The sequence below is a fragment of the Schistocerca gregaria genome, chromosome 2, assembly GCF_023897955.1.
Source record: "Schistocerca gregaria isolate iqSchGreg1 chromosome 2, iqSchGreg1.2, whole genome shotgun sequence".
Classification (NCBI taxonomy): Eukaryota; Metazoa; Arthropoda; class Insecta; order Orthoptera; family Acrididae; genus Schistocerca; species Schistocerca gregaria.
The window spans coordinates 438,852,523-438,865,486 of record NC_064921.1 but is presented as its reverse complement, the minus strand read 5'-3'; the positions used below and the strand labels follow the sequence as shown (position 1 = coordinate 438,865,486).

The following is a 12,964-nucleotide window of genomic DNA, read 5'->3' as shown; positions in this document are numbered from 1 at the left end:
TAGTTGCCAAACGGTATACCTTCTTTCGCACAAAACGTGCGGCAGGTCAGACTAATCGGGAGTGGGTAGCAACCTTGCAAGGCCTTACTAGGGAATGTGCTTTTGAGTGTCAATGTGGACTCCCTTATTCAGATACTATGGTACGTGATGCAATTTCACAGAACGTTTCTGATGTTCTTATAAGGGAACAGATTTTGAAACTAGTCAATCCCTCCCTTCAACAAGTGATGGACATATTGGATCGGCAGGACACACTTGACTTTGCTCAGGAATCATTTGAAACTTCGCCAGCAGTGTGTCAGGTTAACCGGCTCGCCTGGCTAGTTGCACGGAGCAGTAAACAGCCCTTGCACCCGGCCGCGCCGCTGCCACCAGGCTCTCAGCAACGTGTGCCGTGCTGGCAAGCAAATGCAGTTCTCAAATCATGCCCACGGTGTGCTACTAAACATTCGCGTGAGAACTGCCCGTCACGCCAAGCTATTTGCTTTTATTGTAATAAAAAAGGACATGTTTAGAGTGTTTGCCAGAAAAAGCTCAGCTCGGAATCGAACCAAGGACACTCAGGCTCGCGAAACTTTGCCAACGGAAATTCATGTAGTTCATTCCACTCCGCCCAGTGCCACTCTCTCTAATAGTGACTGTGTTCGTCCCAAAAATAGCGTGCGTCGACATCGCCGGAACTCCCGTCTAGTCGCAAGTGATTATGTACAGTGTCAGTTCACGTTGCACGAGACAGCCACTCTTGTCGTCAGCAGGACAATAAACTTTTTGTGGACTTGGACATTAACGGCAAAGTGATACCATTCCAGCTCGATACAGGAGCTGCAGTTTCACTGATCAATCACGACACTTACAAACTGCTGGGCACACCTCCGTTGCGTGCCACAAATGTTAAGTTATCTAGCTATTCCAGTCAAGATATCCCTGTGTTAGGACAGTGCAGCCTTCTTGCAACATACAAAGGACAAACAAAACTTGTCTCATTTTACGTCCTTCGTTCTTCTTCTGCAGTGAACTTGTTTGGTTTACATTTATTTCAGTTGTTTAACTTGTCTATAGTAAATCAGGTCCTATCAGTGAACCAGACTGTGCCTTCAGACAATGTTTCTCGTCTATGTCAAGAATTTGCAGACATGTTTGCACCGGGCCTCGGTTGCGTCGCAAAAACATTACACGATTTTGAATCACAAGGTGTAATTAAATGTGTGCAGGCTTCTCTCTGGGCATCACCCTTTGTAATTTTGCCAAAACCTTCCGGAAAATTGAGACTTTCTGTGGACTTCAAGGCAACAGTGAATCAACAACTAGTGATTGCAACTTTTCCTTTACCCCGCCTGGAAGATCTTTTTGACAAACTATGCCCGGGTAAATATTTTTCGAAGTTGGACCTCGCAGATGCGTACTTGCAAATACCGGTGGACAAAGAATCCCAGCGCGTTTCGGTTGTTAACACGCATCTTGGGTTGTATCAATTCAGACGACTGCCCTTTGGGTGTTCATCCACCCCTGCATTGTTTCAGTAATATGTACAAACTGTTTGTGCGTCGGTCCCTACTGCAGGAAATTATCTGGACAATATTGTGATCTTCGGAAAGACGGATTAAGAACATTTGGCCAATCTCCGAACATTTTTCGGGTCTTGCGACAAAATGGTCTTCGCTTGCAGAAAGAAAAATGTGTATTTTTGCTTGTGACTTGCCCTACTTGGGACATGTACTCAATGCCCAATGCATACATCCCAGTCCAACGCACCTTAGTGCCATACAAGACAGAATTTAAAGCAGCTACAGAGTGTGCTGGGAAAAATCAACTATTATCATAAATATGTGCCCCTTCGAAGCATTTCAGCTCCGCTTCATCGCTTACGCTGTAAGGGTGTTCCGTTCGTCTGGACGACGGAATGCCAACGCGCCTTTTGCCAGTTGAAATCGGTGTTGCTTTCCAATACTTGCCTTACGCCATTTGATACCCAGAAGCCCTTTTTTTGATGGTGGTTGCATCCGATTTCGGGATCGGTGCTGTGCTTGTGCACAAAGACGGATCGCACGATCACCCTATTGCCTTTGCGTCCAAATTGCTCTCGTCTGCACAAACAAATTATTCACAGATAGAGAAAGAAGCACTGGCTCTCGTCTTTGGTGTTACAAAGTTTCATGATTTCTTGTATGATCGTCATTTTACCATAATCACAGACCACAAACCTTTGACACCGCTTTTTCATCCAACCAAGCCTGTACCTCCACGTACAGCGGAGAAATTCATTCGCTGGCCTATTTTCCTCTCGCAGTACCGCTAAGATATCTTGTATCGGTTCACTGCTATGCACGGAAATGCCGATGCGTTGTTCCGCTTGCCTGTTGCTGAGGATAGGGCATTCGATTGCTCTGAACTTGCATGTTCATTGATGCGGAAACCAATGACGTGGTCGAATCGTTTCCGATTGATTTTCATCGTGTAGCTACAGCCACAGCTGCCGACTTTGTCCTTGCTCCCGTTCTGCGTTTTGTTGCTACGCAATGGCCCTTGTCAAAGTCACAGATCGGGGACCCGTTGCTTTGCCGATTTTTTGCTCACGAGGAGAGGCTTTTTGTACGACGTGGTGTTTTGCTGTTGCATTCTGATAATGATCAGTCCAGGGTCGTGGTACCATGTTCGTTACAGTCCTTTGTCTTACAGCTTCTCCACCAGGGGCATTGGGATATAGTGAGAACGAAACAACTTGCTCGTCAGCACTGTACTTGGTTCAGAATCGATGCCGCAATTACGAATATGTGCTCTTCTTGCATGGTGTGTGCCGAACAACAATCAGCACCACCGCGAAATTCTTTGCATGGCCAAAAGCCACTTCCCCTTGGCAATGCTTACACATCGATTTTGCTGGTCCATTCTGGAATGCTCAATGGTTGGTTGTGGTAGATACATTCAGTAATTTTCCTTTTGTTGTCCGGATGTCTTCCACGACGTCATCTGCCACCATCCAAGCGTTATCTGCTATCTTTTGCATTGAAGGTTTTCCACAGACTATTGTTTCCGACAATGGCCCACAATTTCAGTCATTCTGTAAGGCCAATGGTATTCAACATCTGACGTCCGCGCCGTTTTCGCCACAGTCAAACGGTGCCGCTGAACGATTGGTCAGGACTTTCAAGTCACAGATGCTGAAGTTGAAAGAGTTGCATTCTCGGGGGGATGCATTATTGCTCTTTTTGTCCTCATATCGCTCTCAGCCCCGAGATGGTCGCTCGCCGGCAGAGTTGCTCCACGGTTGTCATCATCGAACCTTGATGTCTTTGCTACATCCGCCGCATCAGGTTCCCGTGCAGCGCCAGACACATGTTTTTGCTCCAGGCGACGTTGTCTACTATCACCACTATCGAGGTTCACGGCATTGGCTCAAAGGGCGCATACTTCGCTGCCTCGGCCGCGCTATGTATCTGATTTTGGGGGCCTCTGGTGAGGTGCGTCAGCATCTCAATCAGCTGAGCCTCTGTCGTCGCACGGGATCTGCCACTCGCCGTCTGCTTTCAGCGACGGTGCCGTCCAGTCAGCGCCGTGGGGACCCATCTACTGGCTCGCCTCAGCCCCATGTGTTACTGACGCTGCCTTCCATTTTGCCCCATGGCGATGCGCCGCCGCCGCCTGTTCTCCCGCCGGAGACGCCCGAAGTGGACGCGTGGCTGCAACTGCCGGGCGCCTCCCTGGGTCATGTGCCGCCGATCGCTTTTCGTGACCAGTTGTCCTCCGACATGGAACTCTTGCCCTCTCCGGACCATATGTCGTCTTCGCCCATCGGCTGCCCGGGCCCGATGGAGGTCAACCCTTCGGCCCCTCCTATCTCTCTAAGGGCGCATACACCGCATGTTGGTGTGCACCCTGGAGCAAGTTTTCAGGAGTTTCCTAGCTCCCCGTGGTCCGAATGGCAGGGTGTGGGTGGCACAGCCTAGCCTGTTGTTAGGCTCCCCACCTTGTTGCATACGTCAACATGGGGTCCTCCCCACGGCGGGCGGAAGCCTTATGCCACAACCGTACGCTGATTTGCGGGGGAGGAATGTGGTGTCACCGCCAGACACCACACTTGCTAGGTGGTAGTCTTTAAATCGGCCGCGGTCCGTTAGTATAAGTCTGACCCGCGCGTCGCCACTATCAGTGGTTGCAGACCGAGCGCCACCACACGGCAGGTCTAGAGAGACTTCCTAGCACTCGCCCCAGTTGTACAGCCGACTTTGCTAGCGATGGTTCACTGACTAAATACGATCTCATTTGCCAAGACGGAAGTTAGCATAGCCTTCAGCTACGTTATTTGCTACGACCTAGCTTGGCGCCATTATCAGTTTCTATTTACATTGTAAATCATGTACCGTCAAGAGTGACGTTCGTCATTAATGGATTAAAGTTAAGTATTCCACCAGCTATGTCCGTTGTTTCTAAATTCTAATTTCCTTGCCCTGTTCCAGACCTCACGCCAGTCTGCGTGAGCTAAATCGCGGGCCTTTCGGCCTCCTCTAGTAACACGGTGTTGGCTTCCTGCCAACCACAACACAATTCACTTTTGGAAAACACTGCTAGTACTGACGATATCACCGTATGTCCCAGTACAACGATGTGTAGGATGATGAAGTTATATGGAAAGATATAAAGCATGTACAACATGCAGGTGACACAAACATAAGAACTGAGATGTTTGAGATAGTAAACTAACATTAACAACTAGAGCCGATTGCAAAAGTTTAAACAATAAGGATCCTTGGTGGGCAGTACAAAGATAAAAACATTGTTTCTAGTGAAGTAAAAGGTCTGTGGTCATATTAACTAGAAAATATCTTTCTGAACGTGGCTTGTGTGAATAGAGATTGCAAATGTATGCACATATAAACAGCAAGGAAAACACAATAACAATCTCTTTCTGATCAGTATGCTGAAGTTTTGTAATTGCGATCTGGTTTTCATATGGCAGGACTGTCGAGTCATTTTTCAAATAAGTTAAAATTTTATTTCAGATTAGTTTTGAACTATCGATCTATGGACATCATCTTATAATATCCGACGACACAGTTACCAAATAATTGAGATATAATTTGGCAAAACAACAATTTTCACTAGGAGTTTATTTTTGTTGAATGATGCTATCCTTTATTTTAACAGTGGGAGTGCATATCTCAGAGGTAAGTTAAAGTTAACCTCACAGTGCAACACATCTGTAATTAAGATAGTGCACTTGTGATTGAATGGTGTGGCCATTTGCCAGTACAGGACAACCACATTTTAAACATATTCTCATTCTCTGGAACACTCAAAAACAACTTTTCAGGAGTTTTTATAGATGTATTTATACATTATGGTATTACACACCACTCGTAACCAATTTTCTGAAATGTAAATTAGAAAACACATCACTGTGAATTAGCATTATAAGCATAGGAGCAACGAGATAGCCAGGATGTCACTCACTTACTTGGAAAAAGCGTTTTTACGGGCTTTCAAAATACTTGAATTTCATTTCTGTTATTAGAAAAGAATACTGAAACTCGAGAGGAAGAAAAGCATGTTAGCAGCATAAAATGACATAATTAATGATTTAAGACAATTTCCAGAATACAGTCAAATACCCTAATTGCTGAACATGCCCAAACAATTTTCAGGTTTTTTTTTGTGAGGGACCTGACTGCCTGCTTCACAACTTAGGCTACTTGGATTCTCCCATCCAATATTAACCCATCGGTGGGCGCGCCTGTGCCAGTTAGCTGCAAGATTTAGTTTTCTGTTAGTATTACAATTAGTGCTACAATTGCGTCAACGTCCAGATACGTATTTGTTATTCTCAACAGATGTCACCACTTAGTACATCTGCGCAATTCATGCTTTCAGCAGTTTGGCCGCTACTGTTGTTTGAAGCATAAGTGTTGCATTTGCAACGTGTTTGCCGCTATGCGCCTTGTGATGTAAGTATTTTCTATATTTGTGTTTTTCTTTCGCCTCAAGGCAACCTTTCTTTTATATTAGTATATAATGTTTGTTGTTGTTGTTGTTGTTGTTGTTGCGGTCTTCAGTCCTGAGACTGGTTTGATGCAGCTCTCCATGCTACTCTATCCTGTGCAAGCTTCATCATCTCCCAGTACCTACTGCAACCTACATCCTTCTGAATCTGCTTAGTGTATTCATCTCTTGGTCTCCCTCTACGGTTTTTACCCTCCACGCTGCCCTCCAATACCAAATTGGTGATCCCTTGATGCCTCAGAACATGTCCTACCAACTGATCCCTTCTTTTGGTCAAGCTGTGCCACAAATTTCCTTCTCCCCAATCCTATTCAATACTTCCTCATTAGTTACGTGATCTAACCATCTAATCTTCAGCATTCTTCTGTAGCACCACATTTTGAAAGCTTTTATTTTCTTCTTGTCCAAACTATTTATCATCCATGTTTCACTTCCATACATGGCTACACTCCATACAAATACTTTCAGAAATGACTTCCCGACACTTAAATCTATACTCAATGTTAACAAATTTCTCTTCTTCAGAAACGCTTTCCTTGCCATTGCCAGTCTACATTTTATATCCTCTCTACTTCAACCACCGTTAGTTATTTTGCTCCCCAAATAGCAAAACTCCTTTACTACTTTAAGTGTCTCATTTCCTAATCTAATTCCCTCAGCATCACCCGACTTAATTCGACTACATTTCATTATCCTCGTTTTGCTTTTGTTGATGTTCATCTTATACCCTCCTTTCAAGACACTGTCCATTCCATATTCGAATCGAATCAAAGTTCTCATATGCAATTTTCATTACTTTTTACAATCTTGGATATTGATTTGCTGTAATATATTACTTATATAAAAACATGTGTTTTGTAATGTCTCATAAAAGCATGAAAATCGAGAAAAAGTTGGCATTTGATAAGCAGCATCCAGCTGTATGTCCTGAAGAGAAAGTACTGCAAGAATTGTCAGAAGAAGAATTACAAGGATTGTCAGATTCATGTGAATCTGAGTTCAGAAGAAGAAGTTATTGAAGAAGAAAACCACAGTAGTGACTCCGAACAATAATCAGAGGAAACAGATGACCATCTGATTGAAGAGGGGAGACAACAAACAGATGATTACTGATTTTATGTAGGTAAATATAAAGAAACTATTCGGATGAGTGAACTGCTTCCTTCTTCTCCTAAAACCAATGCCAAGATCATCTTAATAGTTTAGCCAGGTTCAAAAGCAAGTGCTGAAATTACGGAAAAAGAAATTGATGAATTTTACCTATTTATTATTGATGGGATGATTGACAACATTGTGGAAAATACAAACCGATACATCCAAAATAGCAAAAGAGCTGAAATTCAATATTCAAGAGAATGAGACTGCAGAAACGCCACAAAACGATAGATAAAGGCACTTTTAGGTGCATTATATCTAACAGGTATAAAGAAAAGAGGTCGCATGAATTGCTGTTAACTGTGGGATGGAGATGGTACAGGAATGATTATTTTACAAGCTCTATTCAGCTGTAAGCGCTTTCGCTTTCTGCTTCGACTCTTAGGTTCGACGAGCTGAGTACCCGGAATGAAAGAAAGCAAGTGACAAACTAGCACCTATTCAGGACTTCCATCAAGAGTTTGTCAACAACTGCCTTGTTCACTAAAATGTCAGTGAGCTTTTCACTACTGACAAGATGTTGCATCCTTTCAGAGGACGCTGCGGATTTGTACAGTACATCCCTAATAAGCCTGCAAAATATGGGATTAAGATTTATGCCTCGTGCGATGCCAAAACATTTACATTTTACACCCTGACCTTTGAAATTTACCATGGCAAGTAGATGCCAGGACCCTAGCTGAAGTCTAACAAGCCTGATGACATTGTGCAAAGATTAGAACCACCAACTGAAAAAACAAACAGAAATCTTATGACTGACAATTACTACAGTAACTTCCCGCTCGCTGAAAATCTCAAAGGTTTGACTCTCTTGAGAACAATGAATAAATATAAGAAGAAAATTCCAAGCAAATAAAAGCCGAGAGGTCCAGGCATGTCCCTTCAGTTTTCAAGACAATTTTTGTATGGTCTCAATTGTTCCTAAAAAGAGCAAAGCTGTAATTTTTTTTTATCAATAATGCATAGCACAAATGAAATAGATCAAGAGACTAAGAAATCGAGAGTGAATTTTACTACAATCCTACCAGAGGAGGACTAGACACTGTAGATAACATGTGCTCATCCTACAGTACTTCCAGAATAACGCCATGGTGGCCACTTGCACTTTTCTACAGATATCTAGATATTGCTGGGATAAATGCAAACATTATTTTCAAATTCAACAATTCTCATAACAACGAAAGAAGGCAATTTTTTTAAAAAAAGATCTTGCTCTGGACCTAATGGAAGCACATTTGAATCAACGAGCGTTACTGGAGACACTTCCCAAGGATATTCAGGCCCTCTTGACCAAGTATAGGCATGAAGAAGAGAAGACCAAGAAGCCAACAAAAACTGGACTTTAATACATATGTGGCAGGCATAAAAACAACAGAACCAAAACAGTGTGTATAAAATGCAAGAAACAGTGTCATAGATAAAAAAATGTGGGCAATGTGAAAGTGAGCTGCAGATGGAAGGTGACCAGTTTATTCACAATCATAAACAGAAGTGGAAATTTATGAATGCCCCATTTCATAATGTGTCCCCTTGTTACTTTCTTTTCAAGTGAATCAGTGCAATTAAGTGATATAATTAAAAGAACCATGAAGGCAATAAATTACAATGACAAGAAAAGACAATTGTGACAACAACAAATAAATAGAAGATTACTTTTGTAGAGGCATGTAATGTTATGTTATGTTGTCTCCAACAACATGTAACTGGCAATTATACACAGATTATTTTTTTTAGGTTAAAAATGTAATACTAACTGCGGTGTAAAAGCCGCAACACACCCACTCATGGAAGTATGAAAGGCGCGCCCAGCGGAGGGTTAAATTAAACCAGTCATCAATCACAAGATTGTTTTGAACATCACAATGCTTTACTAATAGTGCTCCTGTTGTATGTGGTAAGCTGTTGCATTCGTCTGACCTTTGAGCTAATTTACCCAGGTAGTTATTGTGGAGATGGGTGGGGGTGGGGTGGGGTATGGAGGGGGCAGCCAACAGTTTAACGTGGATTCTGAACCACGGTGATGCTCCACATTTGTCACATCAACACCCATCACCAGGGTGAAAGAAGTGGTAAGTGACAAATAAAAGTCATAGGACTTACTGGGGACAGAATCCAGAGATTTTTTTGTCTCCTCCTGTTTTTTCCTCACTATCCTCTTAGTTCTAACTCCACTACCCATTCCACCTCCTCTATCTTCGTACTTACTTCTCATTCTGTCCTATTATTTCTGGAATTAAGCCGCTACAGTCCTTATCAATGAACCTCCAACACTGAAGCCTCTTCACTTCACCTCCCTTTGTCCTTAACAACCAAATCCCTCTCATCCTGGGGTGTGCTGACCTGCCCCTCATTTCTAACCTCTAAGGATACCGGTTGGTGTTTTCAAGTGCACCTTTCAGCAGTTCTTCAATTTTGCCTCCTGGAGTTAAGTGCTGAAGAGCCATTTGTCTACTTGTAGTTTTAGAATTTTCATCCTGATAAAAATAACCACAGTAATAATGAAAATGCAATAAAACTGTTTCTATGGGATTCTGCCAATGGCACATTACAACATATCTTCGGTTATAAAATTACACACCCGATTCAAGTAGCATTTATGTATGTCTCAAGCATTAACACAAAAATTAATGTATGTCTCAATTGTTAAAACAAAAATTACTAACCGTATCTTTGCTAACCTCCCCGTTAAGTGGCAAGGGCTGCTGCTGTAATTGTGACTGCTGTGGTCTGTGAGTAAGAGGAAGAGGGCGGCGGTAACTGTCAGCACTTAAATCAACACTTCCCTCTGCTACAACACTGGGCACTGGCTGTTGGTGCTGGTGCGATGGGGGAACGCCAGCTCCTGGAGACCCTGCAACCGGAACACCAACCCCAGCTGCAGCTGCTGAAGCTAATGCAGCACGGTTCATTTCTTGGTTCACCAATAGCTGTAAACTGAAGAGGGGTCCAGTAGCACCTGCAGCACCTACACCAACACCCACACCAGGCTGGCCATGACCATGACCTGATTTAGCCCAAGCACCACCAACATGTGCATGTTGTGGCATAGGGCCTGGACCAGCCCCTCGAGGATAGTACCCAGGAGGGCCTTGGGCTCCAGTCGCTGGTCCTGCAAAAGTAAAGAACTGTGGTATCACAACTACTATGCACAAAGAAAATGATTTTCAAAATAAATCCACAATTAAGTGAACACAAAGAAAATTTTCTACTTGTCAATGTAAAAGAGTTACATGCACACACAAAATTAGAAAAAATCTCGTTTTCAAATCAAGACGTAGAAGTGAGTTTATGATATAATCATTGAACCTACATTGGGAAGATACAACACAATAAAGTACTGTAAGAAATTTCAGTTTGAACACTATACACCAGTAAGCATCTAAAATTAAATGGCATATGTAAGGTAGCTGAACTACTCTTAAAAGGTGATACAGTACAATCCCGCCTTTACGTTCCCGGAATTAATGTTATGCCGCTGTTTACAACATTTTTTGTTGCTCTTTTGAAATTTCTTATGTCCACAATGTGAATTCACACCCAATTTTGCATTAACAGATTTATAATTTTCCCACAATTTACACATTGAGAAAAAATGACAGAAAATTATGCTGTCCATAAGTTGGCCATCAAGCAGTGTTTACAAACATTACGTACGTAGTTAACTTTTTGACACCAGGGCACTATCCTCAGTGGCAGGTAAACATGGAAAATTTGGAATAATTCATGCCATATATCTCCTGCCGCTGCCATGCTCAACTCAGTGTGGTGGCTGATGAGAGCAACTAGGTTCATTCAAATTCAAGATATCGTGACCAATCAGAACCATTTCCAAACTCACTCTGGTGTGCATCACAGTTCCGTGATTGTTGTGACACCTCTATCGAACCATATTTAGTGTGTTTTGGCATTTGGTCACTTGTAGCACTAGTTGTGGGGGGGGGTCTTTCGTTAACACTTCCACTAGTTGACGCTATCATTCACTTTGCGTAGCTCACATGTTTTTGGTTTAAACGCAGCACCAATCATGATGTATTTTTTCATGCTGAACGAAAATTGTTTCGAGAATTTATTTTCACTGTCAAGACAGTGCTTTATTTATGTATGCATTTTTTGTGATTTTGTGTGTGTGTGTGTGTGTGTGTGTAACTGAGGAGGCAAAGAACCTAACGAAAATTCTCGAAATGCGTTGTGCAAGACGTGAAAAAATACATTACTGGTGCAGGGTTTCATTATTTAAATAATGAATGACAGCTGCAGACTTTCCAAAAACATTGATTATGATGTATGAGATTGAGTCAAACAATTCTACTTCCCAGACAGATATCAGCTCCAGTTACATCAGTAGTTTGTATTGGATGATGAATCTTTATTAGATAATAAATAAGTCCCTGACAAGTATTTTGATGAATATTATTTAAATATTTCATACAGAAAGTGCGAAAATGCATGGGGTATCCAATACGTAGCTTTTACAGCTTAAAATGTTATTTCCTACATTTTATACCATTTTTTGAAGTCCCTCGAAAATTGTAAAAGTGGATTTCACTGCATCCAGAATCACAGGAATGTTTTCCATTACTTCTTTTATTGTCTTCTCTACTGTCCTGTTTTGCTGTGCTCTCGGTCTGGTTGATATACAACAAAGTAGGTAACTGGATAGATAACAAAATCTACTGATCAAACAGCAACCCACATATGACGGTACTTAAATTTGCAAGCTTGTTTTGAGCCAATGGCTGCTACTTCTAGCAGAAAGATTGAAGGGGAAGGATGGCGTGAGGAGATAAAGACTGATGGTTGGGGACTGCTCTGGGCAAGATTTAAAACCCTGAGAGCTTACAGTTGGAAGGCAGGCTAATTTGCAAGACAGAGATTACTGACAATACATCATGCACAAGTTAATAAGAGCAGAAAACTAAGTGCACTGTATATGGTAGAGTTGGGAAGAGAGTAGAGGGGGGCAGGAGGCAGCTCAAGAGAAGATGGACAGTCAGAATATAAAAATATATAGAAAACTAAAAGAGAGTGAAGAAAGGAGTAGTTACTGAGAAGACTGCAGAAATTAAAATATATTAAGGCAGATGGGTGGCAAAGAACCAAGGGCATGTTGCAACACCAGTTCCCACCTGCAGAGATTTGAGAAACTGGTGTCTGGGGGAAGAATCCAGATGGCACGTGTGGTGAAACAGGCACCGAGGTCATGACTGTCATGTGGTAGAGCATGTTCTGCAAAAGGATATTTTCTGTTGCCAGTATACACTCACTGTCTCTGCACATTCATTCTAACTGATAACATGGTGGTAGACACCCCAGTGTAAAAGGCCAATTAGAGTTTACATAACAGCCAATACCCCTCATACATTGTTTCACAGAGGGCTCCCCAAACTAGGCTAGTTACAGGACTAGTGTACATGGTGATAGAAGGATGCATAGGACAAGTCTTATTGGGGGGGGGGGGGGGGGGGGGGAGACGGTCACAAGCGTAGGAGCCATGTGGTAGGGAAATGGGTGCAGAGGGAGCATAGGGTCTGACAATGATATTACAGAGACTGGGAGGGCAACAAAAAGCTGTTCTAGGTGTGGCGGGCAAAATATTGGATAGAACGGACCTCAGTATTTTGCAACGACAAACTTTAATTCATCTTAGTCACATTTCTCTTTTAGTCAATTTACTTTGCCCAATGTTTTTGAGGGAATAGATTGCATCTTTTGAAGACCATACTTGAGCATCTGTTAAGGTTTCTACAGCAATAACTCTTCACTGTGCATTAATAAACATTTCCAGCAAAACAAATTCTTTAGATGTAAGGAATAC

The 12,964-nt window shown here is 42.4% G+C and overlaps 1 protein-coding gene across 4 annotated transcripts in view; it reads right to left on the bottom strand.

The window, feature by feature from the left end:
- The window catches only part of LOC126325248 (nascent polypeptide-associated complex subunit alpha, muscle-specific form), a 109,935-nt gene that overhangs the window by 56,693 nt on the left and 40,278 nt on the right, over positions 1-12,964 (bottom strand). For all 4 annotated transcript variants that reach the window (XM_049995157.1, XM_049995160.1, XM_049995156.1 and 1 more), the window contains exon 5: positions 9,813-10,258. In XM_049995157.1, the coding sequence (XP_049851114.1) occupies positions 9,813-10,258 (446 nt within the window). The remainder of the gene's footprint in view (positions 1-9,812; positions 10,259-12,964) is intronic.